Genomic DNA, 18033 nt, shown 5'->3' with positions numbered 1-18033 from the left:
TAAGAAAAAAGTGTCTTTGAGTTGTTCTTCAATGGTTTTCTGCGTTATTTTACCTTTGTTGTGATGCACCGCGCTGAATTATTAATACCTAATCTCCAGGTTTAATTTTGGCAACAATATTGTTCTATCGCGACAACACGACTATGTATGGAAAGTAAAAGAATCGTCTCTTTGCCCTTTTGTGTTATGTGCATGCGTGAAATTTCCAGATGTGAACAATAACATGCAATGAGTCTATAAGACAAGCAACAGTTTGGGTCATTCAATGGCTTCCTGTTCTTACCAAGCACTTTGACTCGGACATACACTGCTTTCTCTCCAGCCGAGTTAGACAGAGTCAGTGAATATCTCCCAGAATCCTCTCTGGTGCTCTCAGGGATCACCAGGAAGCACATGGTGTCGACCTGGTCCACGTGACCTCGGCGTACGACGTTGTCCACACCCAGGCGCTTCCAGGTCACCTTGGGTGCCGGCCTTCCTCTGATCACAGCAAACAACCGGATGGGACACCCAGCCCTGACGGCGAGGCCTTTCCTCAAACTGGCATCCAGCTCGATTTCAGGGGCCTCTGTTGTCATGAAAGCACAAATAACTCTGTGAGTTCAGGTAAAGTCCTAAAAATGAGCTATTTTAGTTTATAGGACCCTATGAAATTCACATGATTTTTTTTCAAAATTTTTCTGTTTCAGTTTTTCTGAATTCCATTTATTCCATCTCAACCATATTTATTAACCCAAAAAGTAACAAAAAAAAGATTAACAAATCAATAGCTAGAGCTACATTTCTTGTTTTTTTGTGTCACCAATGAAACAGAAAATAGTTTTTTAAAAATTGTTTATTCTGCAAAAATACAGCAAAAGCAAAATCTTATTTTATGGTTTATCTTTTGGTCTAAATATGTTACTACACTTGAAATCGGATAAAACTAACTCACAGGTAACTTTTCAGCAAGATATTGAAACTTTTTTCAAGTTAATATTTCCTTAATATTGATGAAAAAAATACTATTTCCACTGGGAGATTATTTCACTTATAGCAAGATATTTTTTTCATGTTACAAATTAAATAACCTGTCAGTGGAGCTAGTATGTTTTTTTTCAATATTGAGACATTATATGTTGCTGAAAATTACTTGTAAGAGTTTTATTTTACTAAGTGTACTAAGATATACTAAGATACTAAAAAGTGCAATAAAAATGCTTATGTTTTTGCACAGTATGTGCAAAGCAATACATTTTCTTTTGTTTTTTTAACATAAAAGAAAATTTGCCCTTTAAAAATGCTTTAGAGTTGAACTCTGAAATATTTGTCAAATTAAAATAAAAGTTAAGTAGTAGAAAATGTGTGCAGTTCCATAATGACCTGGACATTTGTTAATTTTTTTTCTTTCTATCTGTCACAGGAGTCTCCATTGAAGTAAGGATTGTTAGTTTTTTGATTTTGAGCTGTTTGCGTTGCTTAACCAAAAATGAGCAAAGTTTGTTTCATTCTTTTCCAAAAGGAACACATGATTGAAGAATCACCTTCAAGTGCTGCTTCTACTTATTTATTTAAATGTTAAAGATTTAGTAGACATGACTAACTGCAGCTAGCTAAATAGCTTCTTTATGAACAGTCATCTAATTCTTGCACTTCCACTTTTTGTGCTGACAAAAACTACAGAAAAGTTTTTCATAAAACTCGCCTTTATCTGCCAGTTATGTTTTATTGTGGATTACATTTTGTTTGTTAAATTCTGCATTTTTGTCAGAGTTTCCCACATTTATACAACCTTTTAAGTGCATAGACTCACCAAGGATCTCCTTGGGAGACACTGCCTCCTTCAGGTAGGCGTGGCGACCCCAGCCCACCTGGTTTTGGGCGGAGACTTTGAACTCATACTCCTGTTTCTCATCCAACTGGCCAATAGTGAACTCTGTGATCACCAGCGGGCCATGGGTATCGATTCTCTTCCAGCCCTCTGAGGGTTTCTCTGGGTCGGCGTCGCTCTTCAGCCTCAAGTCCAGGCTGTAGCCAATAATGGGGGCGCCGCCGTCGTACACAGGTTTAGACCAGGACAGGGTAATGGAGGTCTTTGTGCTGTCAAAAACTTTCAGGCCTGCTGGCGGTCCAGGTGGTTCTGAAGGTAGAGGTGAAAACATAAGACAGTGATGAATGGAAAATTAAGGAGGAGACATTCCAGACTGTATGGTGAGCGGAACGAACCAATAGGATCTTTGGCTGCAACAGGTCTGCAGGCTTTGCTTGGTTCTCCAAGGCCGACCTCATTCTCTGCTTTCACTCTGAACTGGTATTCATGGTTTGGAATCAGGTTTGTCACTTTCATGCGTCTTTCAGAAATGGGGCTCTTCGTGCAAGCCACCCAGCGCACCGCCCGCTTCTCCTTCCTCTCCAGAATGTAGCCGGTGATGGACTTTCCTCCATCGTTCTCAGGTGGAGCCCAGACCACAGTCATCTCCTCCTTACTGACCTGCATCACAAAAACAGCAAATAGTTCAGTGACCAAGGAACTTGCTTCTAGTAGGGATGCAAACAATGAATAAACTTACAGTTTATTACATTAAAATGAGTTCCAATTGATTAACATATCTGCTTAGACCTTCTTTCAATGTTGTAGTTTGGGCTCTATCCAGCAGAGGGCATCACTGATCATACTTAAGTGGAGCCAGTTGTAAGAGAAAGAAACATGGCGGAGGGATACAAAAATGGGAAAGCTAAACAGTCCAAGCAGAGTGCAGTGTGGGATGCAAAATGCACTTTATGTGGTTTTGTTTTGAAATATAAAATCTCAACAAGGCCCTCAAGTCGCTGCCTTAAGATTTTCAGCCAAGCTGCATGGCGGAGCAGTGTCAACGTCTTGTTTAAAGATGATTACAACAAAAGCCAGGATGTGTTGTTAACAGAACAGTGAAGGGGATAACGGAGAAAAACTATAACATGATAAAAAAACAACCTTAGGCCAATAAGCAAGGTTGATTTTGAGGGCTTCTGCTGAGTTAATGCATTTTATGGAGCAAAGTTTTAATATTCATTCAAGAGCAACACACGGTTCTTCTGCATAAACATCTTTGTTTGTAAAGACTTAAGTGTACATTATATTAATTTCATCTTCAATTTTTTTTTATTCAGGAACATAAAATTTTTCTGTTTCGTTATATTTTATAAATGTAGCTCAGTTTAATAATGTACAAAAACCATAATTTTCTTTTTATTCGGTATTTAACATGGCTTTCACAAAATAATGTTAAAAGTCAATCATCTTTTAAAATTCAGCATATTGTGAAAAATGTTGTCCTCTTGATGCAGGAGAAAACTCAGTTTTTAAGATTAACCTATTAATTGATAACGTGCATCCCTACTTTCTACAGCTGCAACCTTTTCAAATCGAGGCCTTAACTTTACCTTAGTAACTTCAGGGGCGTCGGGGGGTCCAGGTCTGTTGAACTGAGTCTTGACAGTTACAGGCCTGCTTTCCATGGCAGGGCCAGTTCCCATCTTGTTCTCTGCTCTCACTCTGAAGATGTACTCATTACCTTCCACCAGTCGGGTGACGTTACAGTAAGGAGTGACTACAGAGGCGGAGTATGTGGACCAGACCATTCTCCTGGTCTCACATTTCTCCAAAATGTAACTGCCCACTTCGCAGCCTCCATCATCCTCTGGACCGTCCCACACCACTCTGCATTTGTCAGCTCCGATGCCGGTGATCCTCAGGTTCCTCACTGGTCCCGGCACATCCAAGACGTTGACGTTTGCATAAGCTGTGAAGGTGCCAGCTGTATTAGTGGCAGTGACGACGTACTTGCCGGTGTCTGAGCGTCTGGACTTGGTCAGAAGAAATTTGGAATAATCTGAACCAGTTTCATAGCTCATTCTGGGATTGTCTCCCACAGCTTTGTCTTTTGTCCACTTGACTTCTGGCTGTGGTTTTCCTCTAAGGGCAGCCTCCATCCTGACCGACTCCCCAGCCTTCACTGTCAAAGTTCCAGCTACCTTCAGGTCAATGACTGGCTTCTGGATCTCCTCCCTCACCACAATGTCAGGGATCTTTACCCAGGCACTTTCTCCACCTTCATTCACAGTCTGTACCCTGAGTAAAAAACACAAGACTTTTATTTTCAAAAACACTTGTTCAAGGTACTAGGGAAGAAATCACAAGAAAAAAAAAAGTTAAATCTCTCAGTAAAATCTTGGGCTGCAGAATAAATTAATAATTTATATTGTGATCAAGACGCGATCTACACCAATAGAAAATACGTCTGATAAAATGTTCAATGATTTCACTGAACTCCAATCCAAAACCACACAGCATTCTGGGGAATGTAGGCAAGAGGAAAACCTCTAACTATTGATTTCACTGCTAGCTAAGCAAGGCTGGTGGCATCAACTAACTCAGTCGATGTTGGCTTACCTAGCAACTATCTGCTGGGTAACTTGTGGTTGCCTAGCAACAACTTGTTGAGTAACTTGTGCAGCAATAGTTTCATGTTTTGCCATTGTGCCTTACAACTGCTTAAAATTAAAAAACAGAAGCGTAGAGTGTAAACTGTGGGTAAAACAGAAGGTCACACCATCATTTTGGTTGTATTTCAGATAGCTAAAACAAAAACCTAATCAATTATTGTGTTATGTTTTTCAGCCATATCATCCAGTCCTAGTAAAAATGTGCTAAACAAAGAATCTTTCTTAGAAATATTATCAAGTTTTAATTTACCTGAATGTGTAGGTTTGGTTTTCAACCAACTTGCCAGCCAAGAAAAAGGTATCTGTTAGTGTGGTACTGTTGAGTTTCTCCCACTGTTCAGCATCTTTGTGTTTGCACTCCAGGTTGTACGAGAGGTTGGGGCTGCCACCGTCATAGTCGGGCTTCCTCCATCTCAGATAGACAAAGTTTTTACCAATGTCGGTGGCTCTGAAGTTCTCTGGCTCACCAGGCTTCTCAATGGGGTCAATGGCCAGCAGAGGGGTCTTGGTCTCCACACTGGGGCCAGGTCCCAGCTTGTTGACGGCGCAAACGCGGAACAGGTACTCATGGCCCTCCATCAGTTTGGCTTTGATCTTGCGATTGGTGCAGTTGGAAGAGATCATGGACCACATGCTAATGCTGGGCTCACGGCACTCCACAATGTAATTGGTGATCTCAGACCCACCATTGTCGATTGGTGCCTCCCAGTTGACCATACATGAGTCCTTGGTGGCATAGGTTATGTGCAGACTCTGGCAGTGACTTGGTCTGTCCAGCACATTAACCGTGATAGTGCAGGAAGCCTCACCACCCTCGTTTGAAGCCTTCAGTGTGTATTTTCCATGATCATTCCTCGTAGCTTCCTTTACCCTGAGGTGAACCACCGGGAGGTTCTGGATGATGGTCACTCGTTTGCTGTTCTCCAGAACCGTCTCCTCCTTTGACCAAATGACCTCAGGATCAGGACGGGCCTTGATGTAGCCAATAATGTTGATGTTGTGGCCGACACGCACGGTTAACCTATCGCGACAGGTAGCCTCCATTTCAATCTCAGGAGGGATGAGGATATCCTGAGCGGTGATTGACTGTGGTATTTCTTTTGGCTCTCCATCTCCAATCATGTTTGAAGCATAGACTCTGAAACTGTAACTCACACCTTCTTCCAGACCCTTCACCCTGTAAGCACACTGCTTGATGAAGTCATCCAGGTTCACTTTCTTCCACTCCTCGGTATCGGCTTTCTTCATTTCCACTGTGTAGCCAAGGATGGGGCTGCCTCCGTCTCTGGAGGGTTTGGTCCAGACCAGGTCAGCGGTGTTCTTACTGTAATCCTTAACTTTGGGATTAATAGGAGAGCTTGGGACGGAGATGGGTCTGCAGGGCTTGGAAGGGTCAGAGGTAGGAGAAGGACCACTATAGCCAGCAATATTCTCTGCAAACACCCTGAATTCATATTCATTTCCTTCAAACAGACCCTGGACTCTGTATCGGAGGTCCTTGCATGGAGTCCTATTAACACGAATCCATTTTCCTCCCTTGTGTCTGCGCTCTATGAGGTAGCCAGTGATCTGGCTGCCACCATCAGCTAGAGGCATGGTCCATCCGATTGCAACAGCATCTTCAGACAGATCATAATGCTGTGGTTTACCAGGTGGACTGGGTGGCATGAAGGTGTGTTCAGCCACGGTTGGCTTGCTCTCTAGTGGAGCACCGACTCCCATCTTGTTTGCGGCACGAATGCGAACCACATACTCTGTTCCTTTCTGCAGGCGAGTAATCCTGAGCTGAGTTTCAAGGCTGCCAGAGCTAACGCCTCCCCAAGTCTCCTTGCTGGACTCTCGCTTTTCCACAATGTAGTTGGTGACGGGGCTTCCGCCGTCATCCTTGGGAGGGCGCCATTCAATCGTCATGGAGTCTGGACTGACTTCCATGATGTTGACGGGTCCAATAGGTGCAGCTGGAACATCCAAAACAGTTACACTCAGGGCCACGGTTTTCGTCCCTGCCGTATTGGACACAGTGAGCAGGTAGGTGCCTGTGTGGTTCCTGGTACACTCGTTGATGTTGAGCACAGTTGAGAAATTGTCAGTATCGATTTTGATTTTGCCCTGGCTTGTGATTTCCTCCCCGTCAATGGACCATTTGGCAGCAGGAACAGGGATTCCTCTCATTATAGCTGGTAACCTGATGGTGGTGCCAGCCTTCACAATGATGCCTTCAATCAGCTTAACATCTACTTCGACGATTGGAGGGACTATGAGAACAAAGAAACACACAAATTACTCTACATTTTCATGTTAATTTGATGTATCACAAATAAAGACACATGGATAATAATAGAATAACTAAAGTTGTACATTGGTGTATCGAGTGGTGTCTATTTTCTGCTGCCTACCTAGTTTCTCCTGGCAGAGGATGGGCAGTGTGGTGTCAGGTCTACTGAGGCCAATGGCATTTTCAGTCCTCACTCTAAAGCGGTAAGTCTTTCCTTCCTCCAAGCCGGTAACATGACTCTCTGGGATGCTCTCAGTCTTCCATTCTTCCCACTCTCTGGCTCCTTCTTCCTGATACTCCACAAAGAAGCCAGTGATCTCACTTCCTCCATCGCGATCAGGCCAGTTCCAGGCCAACCAGACCTCTGTTTTGTCCACATCAGCATGATGCAGGTCTTTAGGAGGACCAGGAGGGACTGAAGCACAGAATGACAAGATTGTAAAGTAAGTAAGGTAAAGTAGTTATAAAAAGTATTTATTGAATAAGTATTCACTGTTCTGATACTTACAGAGAGGGTTCATTGCCTTTATAGCCTTTGGTGTCTCAACAAATTCGCTTCGGCCATAGTGATTTTCAGCAGCAACTCTGAATGAGTAGGATGTGCCCTCCATCAAGTGCTTTAGCATCATGCTGCGCTTCTTGGAGGTGGAGCAGACAGGAACCCACTGAGTGGATGCAGTGTCTTTCTTCTCTACCACAAAGTTAGTGATGCGAGACCCGCCATTGTCTTCCGGATCCTTCCATGACAGGTAGGCGGAGTCACTTCTGATGTCAGACACCCGGAGGTGCTGAATAGGACCAGGTTTATCTTAAGATAATAGAAAGAAAATGAGGAACGCTTCATAGGCGACATTTCTATTATTGTTCATTGTCTACCTTAATGCTATACTTACCAAGAACCAGCACAGTGCAGGTAGCAGTCTTGGAGCCAGCTGGGTTTTCCACGGTCAGAGTGTAGTCTCCGCAGTCTCCACGGTTGCAGAATCTCATCTCCAGCTTTGTACCTGCCTGGTTTGTCTCAATGTCAGCTCTGGTAGGAACCTCTGCATCGTTCTTCTTCCAGGTGACTGTGGGGAATGGCACGCCTTTGATGGTGGCCATCAGGGTGATGTGAGTACCAGCCATGGCTTTCACCTCTCGGGTCATTCCAGCATCCAGAATCAACTCTGGAGGCTCTGCAATAAAAGATATCAAATTATGCCAATTTATTTCCAATATGATAAAAATCACCTACAATTTAGTTTGTTGTGGAGTTAGATAGATTTAGAAGTTGTTCACTCACCAAGTCTCTCCTGTACTCTGACTGGCTCCTTCAGGTTGGTTGGGTCAGACTCTCCGGCTGCGTTGACAGCCATGACTCTAAAACGGTACAGAGCACCATCTTCCAGGCCTATCACCTTAAACTTGGTCTCGTGGCAGGAATCTGGAGTCTGGTTCACCTGTTGGCCAAAGAAGGGTGAAGGCTGACCATCTTATTTTTCTCAAAGAATAAGGAGACGCAGACAAGGTCCTTCAGATAAAAAACAATAGTGCATTTACACCAGCCTTGTTTAGGCCACTTTATTAAACATCCTATTTGTTTGGGTGGAAAGTCCTTTTCGTTTGGGGTGGTGTAAATGTAAAATCAAACTCTGATGTTTATCAAAAAAGCTTAAAGCCTACAAACCTCAGTCTTGGTTCAGCTAAAATGAACTCTTGGGCAATTTGAATGCGTGTGTGAATGTCAAGCAAACCTAAGATTGCTCCAAAAGCAGTAAGAGGACTAAAGCACTGGGCATTATGGGTAAATATAACCAAAAAAATGCATGAGTCTAGCACTAGCGGGAGAAATGCCTTGAAGTTTTTTACCAACAACAAAAAAGAAATACTACAATCACTAAAATCTGATGGTACTTTTTTTGTTTCTAAGTTACACTTCCTTCCGAGGTTCTTGATGCAGCGCCCCCACAGGTGAAGAAGGGAACAATTTCTGTAAAGGGTAGTGCAAATGTTGCACTTTTGTTCCCCGATCGGACCGACTCCACCCTTAATCTCACCTTGTTCCATTCCTCTTGCCCGGCCTTCTGGAACTCCAGCAGATATCCGAAGATCTTGCCTCGTCCGGTGTCGGTGGGCGGCTCCCAGGACAGAGTCACTGACTCTTTGGTGAAGTCGATGGCGCGAAGGTTGACAGGTGGACTAGGTTTCACTGAGGCAGAAGAGTTCTTCAGTCATTATTACTGCTAACCGCATAAGGCTTATAAAATTAAAAGTTTTAAAAAGTAAGCCTACCGATGGGATCCTTTGCAAAAACTGGTTTGGATGGTGGACTCGGGTCTCCAGCTCCCACCACGTTCTCAGCGCTGACTCTAAACTCGTATTCACAGCCTTGTAGCAGCTCTGTCACACAGTACTCCACTTTGGGGTAGATTCTTTCTGTGTTGCAGCGAACCCATCTGCAAAAATAACCATTTCACCCATTTTTTAAAATAATCTGAAACATGGAAGTTTCACATGTTGAAGATAATGTGCCTGGAAAATGAAATCTTCCCATCTTCTTGGAAATGTTTCGGTCATGTAAGAAGCTGTACCTTGTATTTTCTCAGTTACAATTGTTGCTTATTAGCGCTGTGGGATAATGTACCTGTTGGCCTTGGTCTCCTTCCTCTCCACAATGTAACCTGTGATTGGTTTTCCTCCATCAGCAGGTGGCTCCCAGCTGATCAGGGCGCAGTCATGGTAAACTTCCTTCACTGTGGGTTGCTTTGGCGCATCAGGCACCTCTGTAATGCATACATATATAATGGTCAGACACCATTTTAACTTTTATCCTACCTGGAGAATGGATTTGTTTATTCAGCGTCAGCTTACTGAAGACATCTCGAGCTTTGGTCTCCGCTGACAGGAGTGGGTCACTGATGCCGTACATGTTCTGAGCCATGATCCGGATGATGTAGTCACGACCTTCGATCAGCTTTGGCACCTGTATTAGGACGCAGTGACAAATAGGGGTGTGGTCAATCCTTCCAATCGTCTATTGTCCAATTTTAAACATTTAAGCTTCCAGAGTTTTCTGGTAACTTTTTTGAAAATGGGTTTTCTCTCTATTCCAGCTAAAACTATTAGAAGAACCTAAACACTGAGATCCACAGAAAGTTTTCTGAGCTTGCAATCTATTTAGTGGACAGCAGGGGGCTTGACTCTCATTGGAAGGACTTACTACTATTGCTGGGTTGTCAGACATGTGAGTCTTGTTTTTCTTCTTTGATAATGAGCACAAGGCTTTCAATACTGAATCGGCTTAAAAAAGTTATAAAATAACCTTGCATAACAGTAAATCCTTTATCCACACCGTCTTTTTTCACATTCATCCAAACCAGAAAATACAGAAAAAACGCTACTGTGTCTCTGGGTTATGAATATTTATTTAAGTATTTTTTCTGCTCAAGAGTTTGGAGAATAAAACTGACCTTGCAGGAGGTTCTGGTGGAGGAAGAGGTGACGGGCATCCACAGGTCTCTGTTGGTGTCTCTCTTCTCGATGATGTAGTTGGAGATGGCGCAGCCGCCGTCATCTAGAGGAGGGTTCCAGGAGATGACCATGTAGTTCCTGTAGACTTCATTGAACACTACGGGGCCCTCTGGTGGCTGAGGACGGTCTGACAGGAGGAAAGACTCGCACAAATTAAAACTAAAGTTTATCTTCACATCACACAAGTTTAAACTGTGGCAATAAATGATTGATTTTTACGGTTGCCCAAGTTAAATAGTGTGAGAAAACTACAATTGTATTCAGTCAGTATGTAACAGCTGACAAAAATTTTTTTTATATAATGTGATTCTTTGCTAAAATTCAGCATTTGAAAAATTCAACCACTTATATTATGGAAAGACATTTGGCCCTCTCTTGATACAAAATAAAACTTTTGAAGAAAAGTACCACTTATCAATTAACTGTTAGTTGTTTGTTAAGAGCAATCAACTTCAGATTAACTCAATCAATAACTCTGTTCAATTTTCCAGGATGAAATGCATCCTGGGAAATTGAGTTCAACTGGAGAAATCCTTGAAGGGAGATTAGAATCTAGCAGAATTACATAGGAAGGCAATAGCCAGACTAATAAAAGTAGCACCTCTCAGGTTTTCATTTTTTACATATCTTATTATTTTTGGGGTATTTGGAGATCTGACCACTGAAGATTGTGTCTCGTTGTGACTCACCGACTACAGTGATGGTGCAGATTCCGGTGCGAGGCCCGGCGGCGTTCTCGATGCTGACGCAGTAGCGGCCACTGTGTTCTCTCTTGGCCTTGCTGATGTTCAGGCTGAGGTGGTGTGCGGTGCTGTGAAGGTTGATCTCTTCGTCTGATTTAAGCTCTTCGTCGTTCTTCGTCCAGGTGATTGTCGGGGCTGGCTTGCCGCTGTAACGTCCTGATAGCATGCATGGATCTCCCACCTTGACCATCATCGTGTCTCTGAAGTCCAGGTCCAAAATAGGTGGTTCTGAATTTGGACAAAAGCAGTTTGAAATTACATGCTTTTATAGGAAGAATAAATTAACATTTGCCTCCATTAATGCAGATTAATAAATTGGTACAAATTCATCTATAAAACTATCTTTTGTCAAACTCCTCCATACTTTCGCTCACTTATCAACATTTCCAACAATATTCATATTTTGTGTTCTAATAAATTCATCATTATTATCGTATTAACAGTTTGTACATTATTTTATTTTGCTGCATCCAATGATTGGGACAACTTACAAAAACAAAATTTCAGTACGCTATCTTCAGCATTTAAGTAACTCAGTAAAAGCCACAGCACATGTTCAATGTATATGCTTTTAAAAACGGTTGACTTCTTATGTGTATTGTAATACTTTTAGTGGTTGTATTTTTTCCTGTTTTTTAATGATATTCTTTTGTTTTCTGCTGCATTTTCTTTAATGTTTTCTGAAAATGAAAATTTGTTATCAATCTCCTCACCTGGTTAAATAAATAAAAGATCAAGTTTGCGTGTGACTCACCGAGCTCGTCCTTGCACTGCACAGGTTTGGTGGGGAAGGAGTGCTTGCCCTGCCCAACCTGGTTGACGGCTGAGACTCTGAACTCGTGACTCGAGCCTTCCTTCAGTCCGGTTAGCGTGAACTTCCTGTCCAACAGCTTGTCCTCGCCTCCGATCCGAGTGAAAGTGTCACGGCCCACCATTCGGGACTCAAGGACGTAGGAGGTCACCTCTGCACCACCGTCGTATTTGGGTGGTCTCCAGGCAACAGAAATGGAGTCCTTGGTAACACCTGTGACAATCAGGTCCTCTGGACGCTCCGGGACGGCTGCAGGAGACAGAAATTAGTTTCAGAGCTGCAGATTTTCTGTATTTATAGCTCCGAAGAGTAAGCTATAAATACTTAAATTTTGTTCTGTTTTGGACTTACAGATTGGGTCTTTAATGAGGACCATCTTGTCGATCTCGATGAAAGGTCCCATTCCGATGATGTTCTCAGCTGCGATCCTGAAGAAGTAGCCCTTGCCTTCAATCAGTCCCTGCACCACGGCGTTGTTCCTCGTCACCGTGTAGGACACCGAGGTCCAGCCCATTCGGTCGGACTCTCGTTTCTCGATGATGTAGTTGGTGATGGCCGAGCCGCCGTCGTCTTCAGGGGAGTACCAGGTCAGTTTGCAGGAGTCGGTGGTCAGATTCTCACCAGCGAAGGGAAGACCGACAGGTCCAGGAACATCTTAGGGAAGAAGAGGGACAAAGTCCAACAGTCAGGAACTGTCTGTAGAAAGATAAATAATAAAATTTCTTCCTGAACTTTTCACTCACCGAGAACCTCAACGATGACGGCCTTCTTCCTCTCGCCTCCCTCGTTCTTGGCGCTGAGTGTGTACATGCCCTGATGTTGCCGTCTGCAGTTCTTGATGACCAGAGAGTTAGAGATGCCCGTCGTCTCCACCACGGCCTCTTTGGGCACCTCGGCATCGTCACGGCACCAGGTGATCTGCGGGGCGGGTTTGCCTGACACATAGGCGATGATGCGGATAGTGGCGCCAGCATGGACCACAATCTTCTCCTTCACTGAGGCATCAAGGTCCATCTCAGGAGGAACTGGGGATGGAGATAGTTTTTAATTAAAGGTGGCCTATTATTCTTCCCTGAACAGGTTAGGATAGGGCTTTAGGTCATACAAAACATGTTTATTATATTTTATGGACAAGATATTTTTTAGATAATGACATTTTAGCTGTTTTAGGGCCTTGTATCACTTTAAATCCAAATAGGCTGCAGCTGGCCACTCCGCCCCCAACTCAACGTTTGCCCTCACACGTAAAAATGACTCCAAACAGACGGAACCATATGAACATCTTTGAAAAGCAGAAGTAGGGCCTCCTGCACAACCAACAAGTCAACAACAAAACCCTTGTCTTTTCCAACAGCTGTTGTACAGCGCATACAGCGGTGAAACCAGCTGACCAAATATGCTGGAACTTAGCTTGTGTTGCTAGGTGACAGGCAGAACTTGGCTGGGGTTGCTAGGTAATGGCGCAGTGCCTGTCGAATGTGACTTACGTTTTGATAGGTTTTTGAAACAGCTCAGTTTCTAGACACCAAAAAACATGAACTTCTTACCAAAAAATTCTGTTTCTTTTAAAAGTGCTTGAATAATTTTTAGGAGCAGTTGAGTCTCAAATGGAAATACAAAAATGTGCAAAATTTTAATTTTACATGATATTTCCTATTTGAAGTTTATATGTTCACACTTTAACGGTTGTTGATCGGATCCTTACTTGTTCTGTCTTTGACTTCGATCAGCTCAGACACGAGACCTGGGTCTCCCACGCCAGCAGAGTTCACGGCCCGGACTCTGAACTGGTACAGCCCTCCTTCTTTCAGGTCGGTCACAACAAACTTAGTTCCTCTGATCTCTATGTCCTTTGCCTGCAGAGACACACAAACACATCAGTACTGAGAAAACACAACACCTCACCAAGTATTTTTGGTGCAATTTTCTTATTACTTGAAAAAAGGCTAAACTAACTTACAAGTAACTTTTCACCGAGATACAGGCGCTTGTTTAGAGTCAATAATTCCTTAAAATTGATGAAAACTAGAAAATAAACCAAAAATACTTGGAAAGATTTGGTGTTTTTGTAGTTTAGACTTCAGAAGAGACTCTACCTTCTTCCAGCTCTCGTCGCTCTCAGGCTCCTTCTCTTCCTCAGCTTCGCTCAACAGCAGCCTCCTCTTGGCTTTCTTCTCCTCTTCCTCCTTGTTTATCTCCTTCAACTCAACTATATAACCTGTCACCTTGGACCCTCCGTCTGTAGAGGGAGGGAGCCACTCCAGCTCCACCGTTGATTTAGTCCAGTCCATCACCTTCGGGTAAGGTGGCCCTGGAGGCTCTACATGAAGAAAATGTAAAGTTTCAGTTTGGATGCAACATTATAAGGATTAAAAACACTCAACTCATTGGCGGAAGTGAGAGCATTGAACAAACAAATAATCATCCGTCCGCAAAACATGGCGCTAAATAGTAAAACCTAATTTAACAAAGTCTTGAAGCAGATAATTTGCCTCAAGGAATTTGAATAATGGAGGTTCAGCCTAATTTATTTTAAAATAACCTAACAAAGTTTTTCTAAAGTGCAGGAAGACCAGGATTATGGAGATCAGAGCAATACGATGACGTACTGATGGGATCTCTGCAGAGTACAGGGTCAGAGGGCAAGCTAGGCAGACCACAGCCGGCGGCGTTGATGGCGATCACCCTGAACTGGTACAGGGCGCCCTCCAGTAGGCCTGTAACGTCCCAGTTGTTGCCCAGAGGGAGTGCATGGATTGGTTCCCGGGTGACACGGGTCCAACGTTTGGAAGTGGTCTCCTTCTTCTCGACGAAGTAGCCGGTGATGGGGGATCCGCCGTCATATTTGGGCTCATCCCAGTTGACGGTCATGGACTCCAGACAGACTTCAGTGACTGTTGGTTTCTCACACTGACCAGGAATGGCTACAGTAGGACAGGTTGGCCATCAGTCATGGAGAATATTCACAGGAGCATCAAATGTGTTAGATTTAAAATCTCTCTAAACTTACTGAAGAGGTTTCTGGCCTTCTCAGGCTCACTGATCACTGCCGGTCCAACTCCAAACTTGTTCTGGGCCATGACTCTGAACTCGTACTCGTGGTTCTCTGTAAGACGTGTCACCACATAGGCGCACTCTTTCGGGTCGTTGGAGACGTGGACCCACGTCTTTCTGTTGTCCTCACGCTTCTCAACCACATAGTTGGTGATCTTGGATCCACCATCATCTGTGGGAGGATTCCAGGCCAGGCCGATCCTCTCCGCAAATACCTCTGTGAACTTGATTGGACCCACTGGTGGGCCAGGAGGTCCTGGAAGTCAAAAATAAAAAAAATATAATTTTTCCATTCAGTTAAATCATCCTAGTTGATGCTTAGCTGAAATGATTTATGTTTCTCACATTATCCCCAATGAGAAACATTAAAAATAGTTAATAAAAAGGTCATTAAGAGATTATTTTGTGAATATTTTGGTGTCAGGAATTTGCCTTGTTTTGCAATGATGCTAGAGATCTAATTTGTATATGTGCTTTAAGTATTTATTTACACATTCAGCAGCATTGGCTGCAAGTTTAATTTATGTTCTGTTTAATACTACACGTTTGATAAGAGCTGATTTACAGATCGTTTTGTGAAAATACTGATAACGGGAATTAGCCTTATCCGAAGAGCTTCCTAGCATTAGTAACAGCTAAGGATAGGGCTTATGCATGATTTATGGCACTAGTGATTTTATTTTACATGAAAAAGAGCTGATGCATATTTTATTTTCTGTTTACATTTTAGTTTCACTCAACTCTTTTCATTGAGCTTTTCAAGGCATAATAGTAAAGAATTGAAAGCTGTCAAGAAGACCTTAATAAAGAAGTTTCAGTTTCCTGGCTTGTGAAAACTTGATTTTGGCTGGATGTTTAATAGTGATAACATACAGAGCGTATCCAACACCTGGTGATAACAGTAAACTCACCCAGCACTGCCAGCTTGATGTCCTTGGAGACAGAACCCAGGCTATTACTGGCCGTCAGGCTGTAGAGGGCGCTGTCGTTCCGGCTGGACTGCTGGATCAACAGTGTGCACTTGTCTGGGGTCACCAGTTTGTTGATATGCTGGTCATACTGGACAGCAGCCTTTTCCTCAGGTTTGGCCAGGCTGGCCTTGTGCCAGGTCAGCGTTGGGAAGGGACAGCCGCTGATCCTCGCCACGATGCTGACGTCGCAGCCCTCCTCGCCCTCCATGGCTTCACGCAGCTCAATGGTGGGAGGACCTGCAGAAAAACAACAAACATCAGAAATTAACTATTGGCTTAGAGTCAAATCTAAAACCCAGATAGTTTTAGACATGTTTCCAAGAAAAAAATTAAGAAATGACTGAGGTGGTTGTAACTCACATGTCTGATCCTTGATGACCAGAGGTCCAACAGTGGCAGAAGGTCGGCTGGGTCCAGCTGCATTCACAGCTTTTACTCTGAATTCATATTCTCCTCCCTGCAGGTCAAGTTTGAATTAATTTATTTGATTAGGACAATTAATGGCAGTGTAAAGAAAGTAAGCACAACAATATGTTACTATACAGAACACAGAACATATAGTTCTATTAAAAGAAGCAAAGACGAAGAAACGGAACAAACAGAAACATAAATATAAAAACAAAATATGGGAAACGTTATGAATTAGTACATGACTTTTTTTCATTCAACCAATTTTTAGAAATGTCAGTTTTCACACTGATATAAGTTGTAGCCCATCCCATGAACATGCACATCTGATAGACGCCACCTTCTGGTTAAACTGTGTTTTTCACCACAGTAAGTTTGTATCTCACTATCCCTTTCTTGAATAAAATCACCTAATGGTTGTGGGGCAAGCCCTTTAAAAACCTTAAGAATAAGACAGTTGTAATAATATATTTGATAAGAATGAAGGTTTGAAATGGTAATGGGATGGTTTCTTGTCAAAGAGAGACATGATGGGTTTTACTACACTTGTATGTGACCAGGTTGTATAACAGTACGTTATATGAGGGAAATAAATTACTGCAAGCATATAAATTCTAGCTGAGTGTGTGGCAAGAAAAGATATAACAGAAGTTTGCCAAATTGAATTTTATGACATTTGAAGAAAACCAATTTAAGGTCTCCACTGTATTCTTTTGACAAAGTATCTCTACTGAGTGGTAAATCTAAAGGCAAGAGGTAGTAAACTGACCTCCTTCAGGTCCTCCACAATGAAGGTGAGCTCCTCCACATCTCTCTTGTTGCACTGCTTCCAGGTCTCCTTCTCCTTGCTGCTGGTGTCCCAACTCAGACGCTCGATGATGTAATGTTTTACAGGTGAGCCGCCGTTGTTCTTTGGAGGCTCCCAGCTCAGAGTGACCGTGTTCTTTGTGACTAGGTTTACCTTCAGCTTGGTTGGGGGGTCAGGTGGGTCTGAGGAGGTGGCAAAAGAACAATAAACTTTATAGACACGATAATGGAAATATACAGTTGTGTGTGTGCAGCTGGAAAAGAAGGATTGTCCTTACAGACGGGATCTCTGGCTCTGATGGGTTCGGTTGTCTCGGTAAAAGGACCAAATCCCAGTCTGTTTTCTGCTCGAACCCTGAACAGGTAATCCTGACCCTCAAGCAGGCCTGGAACCACAAAGGCCTGGCTGGCACAAGTGGCATTCACCTGGGAGTGAAATAAATTGGGCGCATTTATCATTCAAGCACAGGAAACATGCAGATGACAAGGCAGAAAATCAACACACTGCCTTTTTACCTTGGTCCAGGCCTTGTCAATCACAGACTTTTTCTCAATGAAGTAACTCTTGATCCTCTCTCCTCCGTCAGTGTCAGGGAGCTTCCAGATCAGCCTCATGGTGGAACGAGTTACATCAGTGACCTTCAGGTCCTTTGGAGGTCCAGGAACATCTTCAAACAAAATCAAAAGTAAAGTCAGACATACATAAACATAAAATGAACAATTTCTACAAACCAACAATCCCAAACCATAAACTCAGGTTAATTCAGACAGAATGTTTCTGTCCATACCGACGACAATGACTCTGACGTTGACATGTTTCTGTCCAGACTTGTTCTTGGCTGTGATGATGTAACGTCCAGAGTGACTCCTCAAGCTCACAGGGATGTTCACGACTGAGGTGGTGTCAGTGGACTCAACCTGGAAACAGTTTTAATACAAACTCTTATGGGTCTGGATTTGATATGCTTACTTAATGAGCCTCACATACCA

The 18033-nt window shown here is 43.1% G+C and overlaps 1 protein-coding gene across 1 annotated transcript in view; it reads right to left on the bottom strand.

Moving 5' to 3' along the window:
* Positions 1–18033, bottom strand: part of ttn.2 (titin, tandem duplicate 2) — a 218530-nt gene that overhangs the window by 58714 nt on the left and 141783 nt on the right. Inside the window, exons 168-195 of the mRNA XM_044131634.1 lie at positions 17832–17961; positions 17560–17711; positions 17322–17469; positions 17006–17226; positions 16189–16285; positions 15769–16065; positions 14814–15113; positions 14413–14727; positions 13900–14123; positions 13509–13659; positions 12547–12828; positions 12155–12457; positions 11747–12052; positions 10939–11220; positions 10189–10376; positions 9590–9701; positions 9363–9501; positions 9011–9174; positions 8776–8927; positions 8022–8178; positions 7633–7914; positions 7248–7547; positions 6861–7154; positions 4715–6719; positions 3403–4090; positions 2206–2470; positions 1793–2119; positions 284–568 (exon numbers count right to left, since the gene is read on the bottom strand). Of these exons, the coding sequence (XP_043987569.1) occupies positions 284–568; positions 1793–2119; positions 2206–2470; positions 3403–4090; positions 4715–6719; positions 6861–7154; positions 7248–7547; positions 7633–7914; positions 8022–8178; positions 8776–8927; positions 9011–9174; positions 9363–9501; positions 9590–9701; positions 10189–10376; positions 10939–11220; positions 11747–12052; positions 12155–12457; positions 12547–12828; positions 13509–13659; positions 13900–14123; positions 14413–14727; positions 14814–15113; positions 15769–16065; positions 16189–16285; positions 17006–17226; positions 17322–17469; positions 17560–17711; positions 17832–17961 (8566 nt within the window). The remainder of the gene's footprint in view (positions 1–283; positions 569–1792; positions 2120–2205; positions 2471–3402; positions 4091–4714; positions 6720–6860; positions 7155–7247; positions 7548–7632; positions 7915–8021; positions 8179–8775; positions 8928–9010; positions 9175–9362; positions 9502–9589; positions 9702–10188; positions 10377–10938; positions 11221–11746; positions 12053–12154; positions 12458–12546; positions 12829–13508; positions 13660–13899; positions 14124–14412; positions 14728–14813; positions 15114–15768; positions 16066–16188; positions 16286–17005; positions 17227–17321; positions 17470–17559; positions 17712–17831; positions 17962–18033) is intronic.

The sequence above is a fragment of the Gambusia affinis genome, linkage group LG11, assembly GCF_019740435.1.
Source record: "Gambusia affinis linkage group LG11, SWU_Gaff_1.0, whole genome shotgun sequence".
Lineage (NCBI taxonomy): Eukaryota > Metazoa > Chordata > Actinopteri > Cyprinodontiformes > Poeciliidae > Gambusia > Gambusia affinis.
The sequence above is the reverse complement of the archived record's forward strand: the minus strand, read 5'-3'. Positions and strand labels throughout refer to the sequence as shown.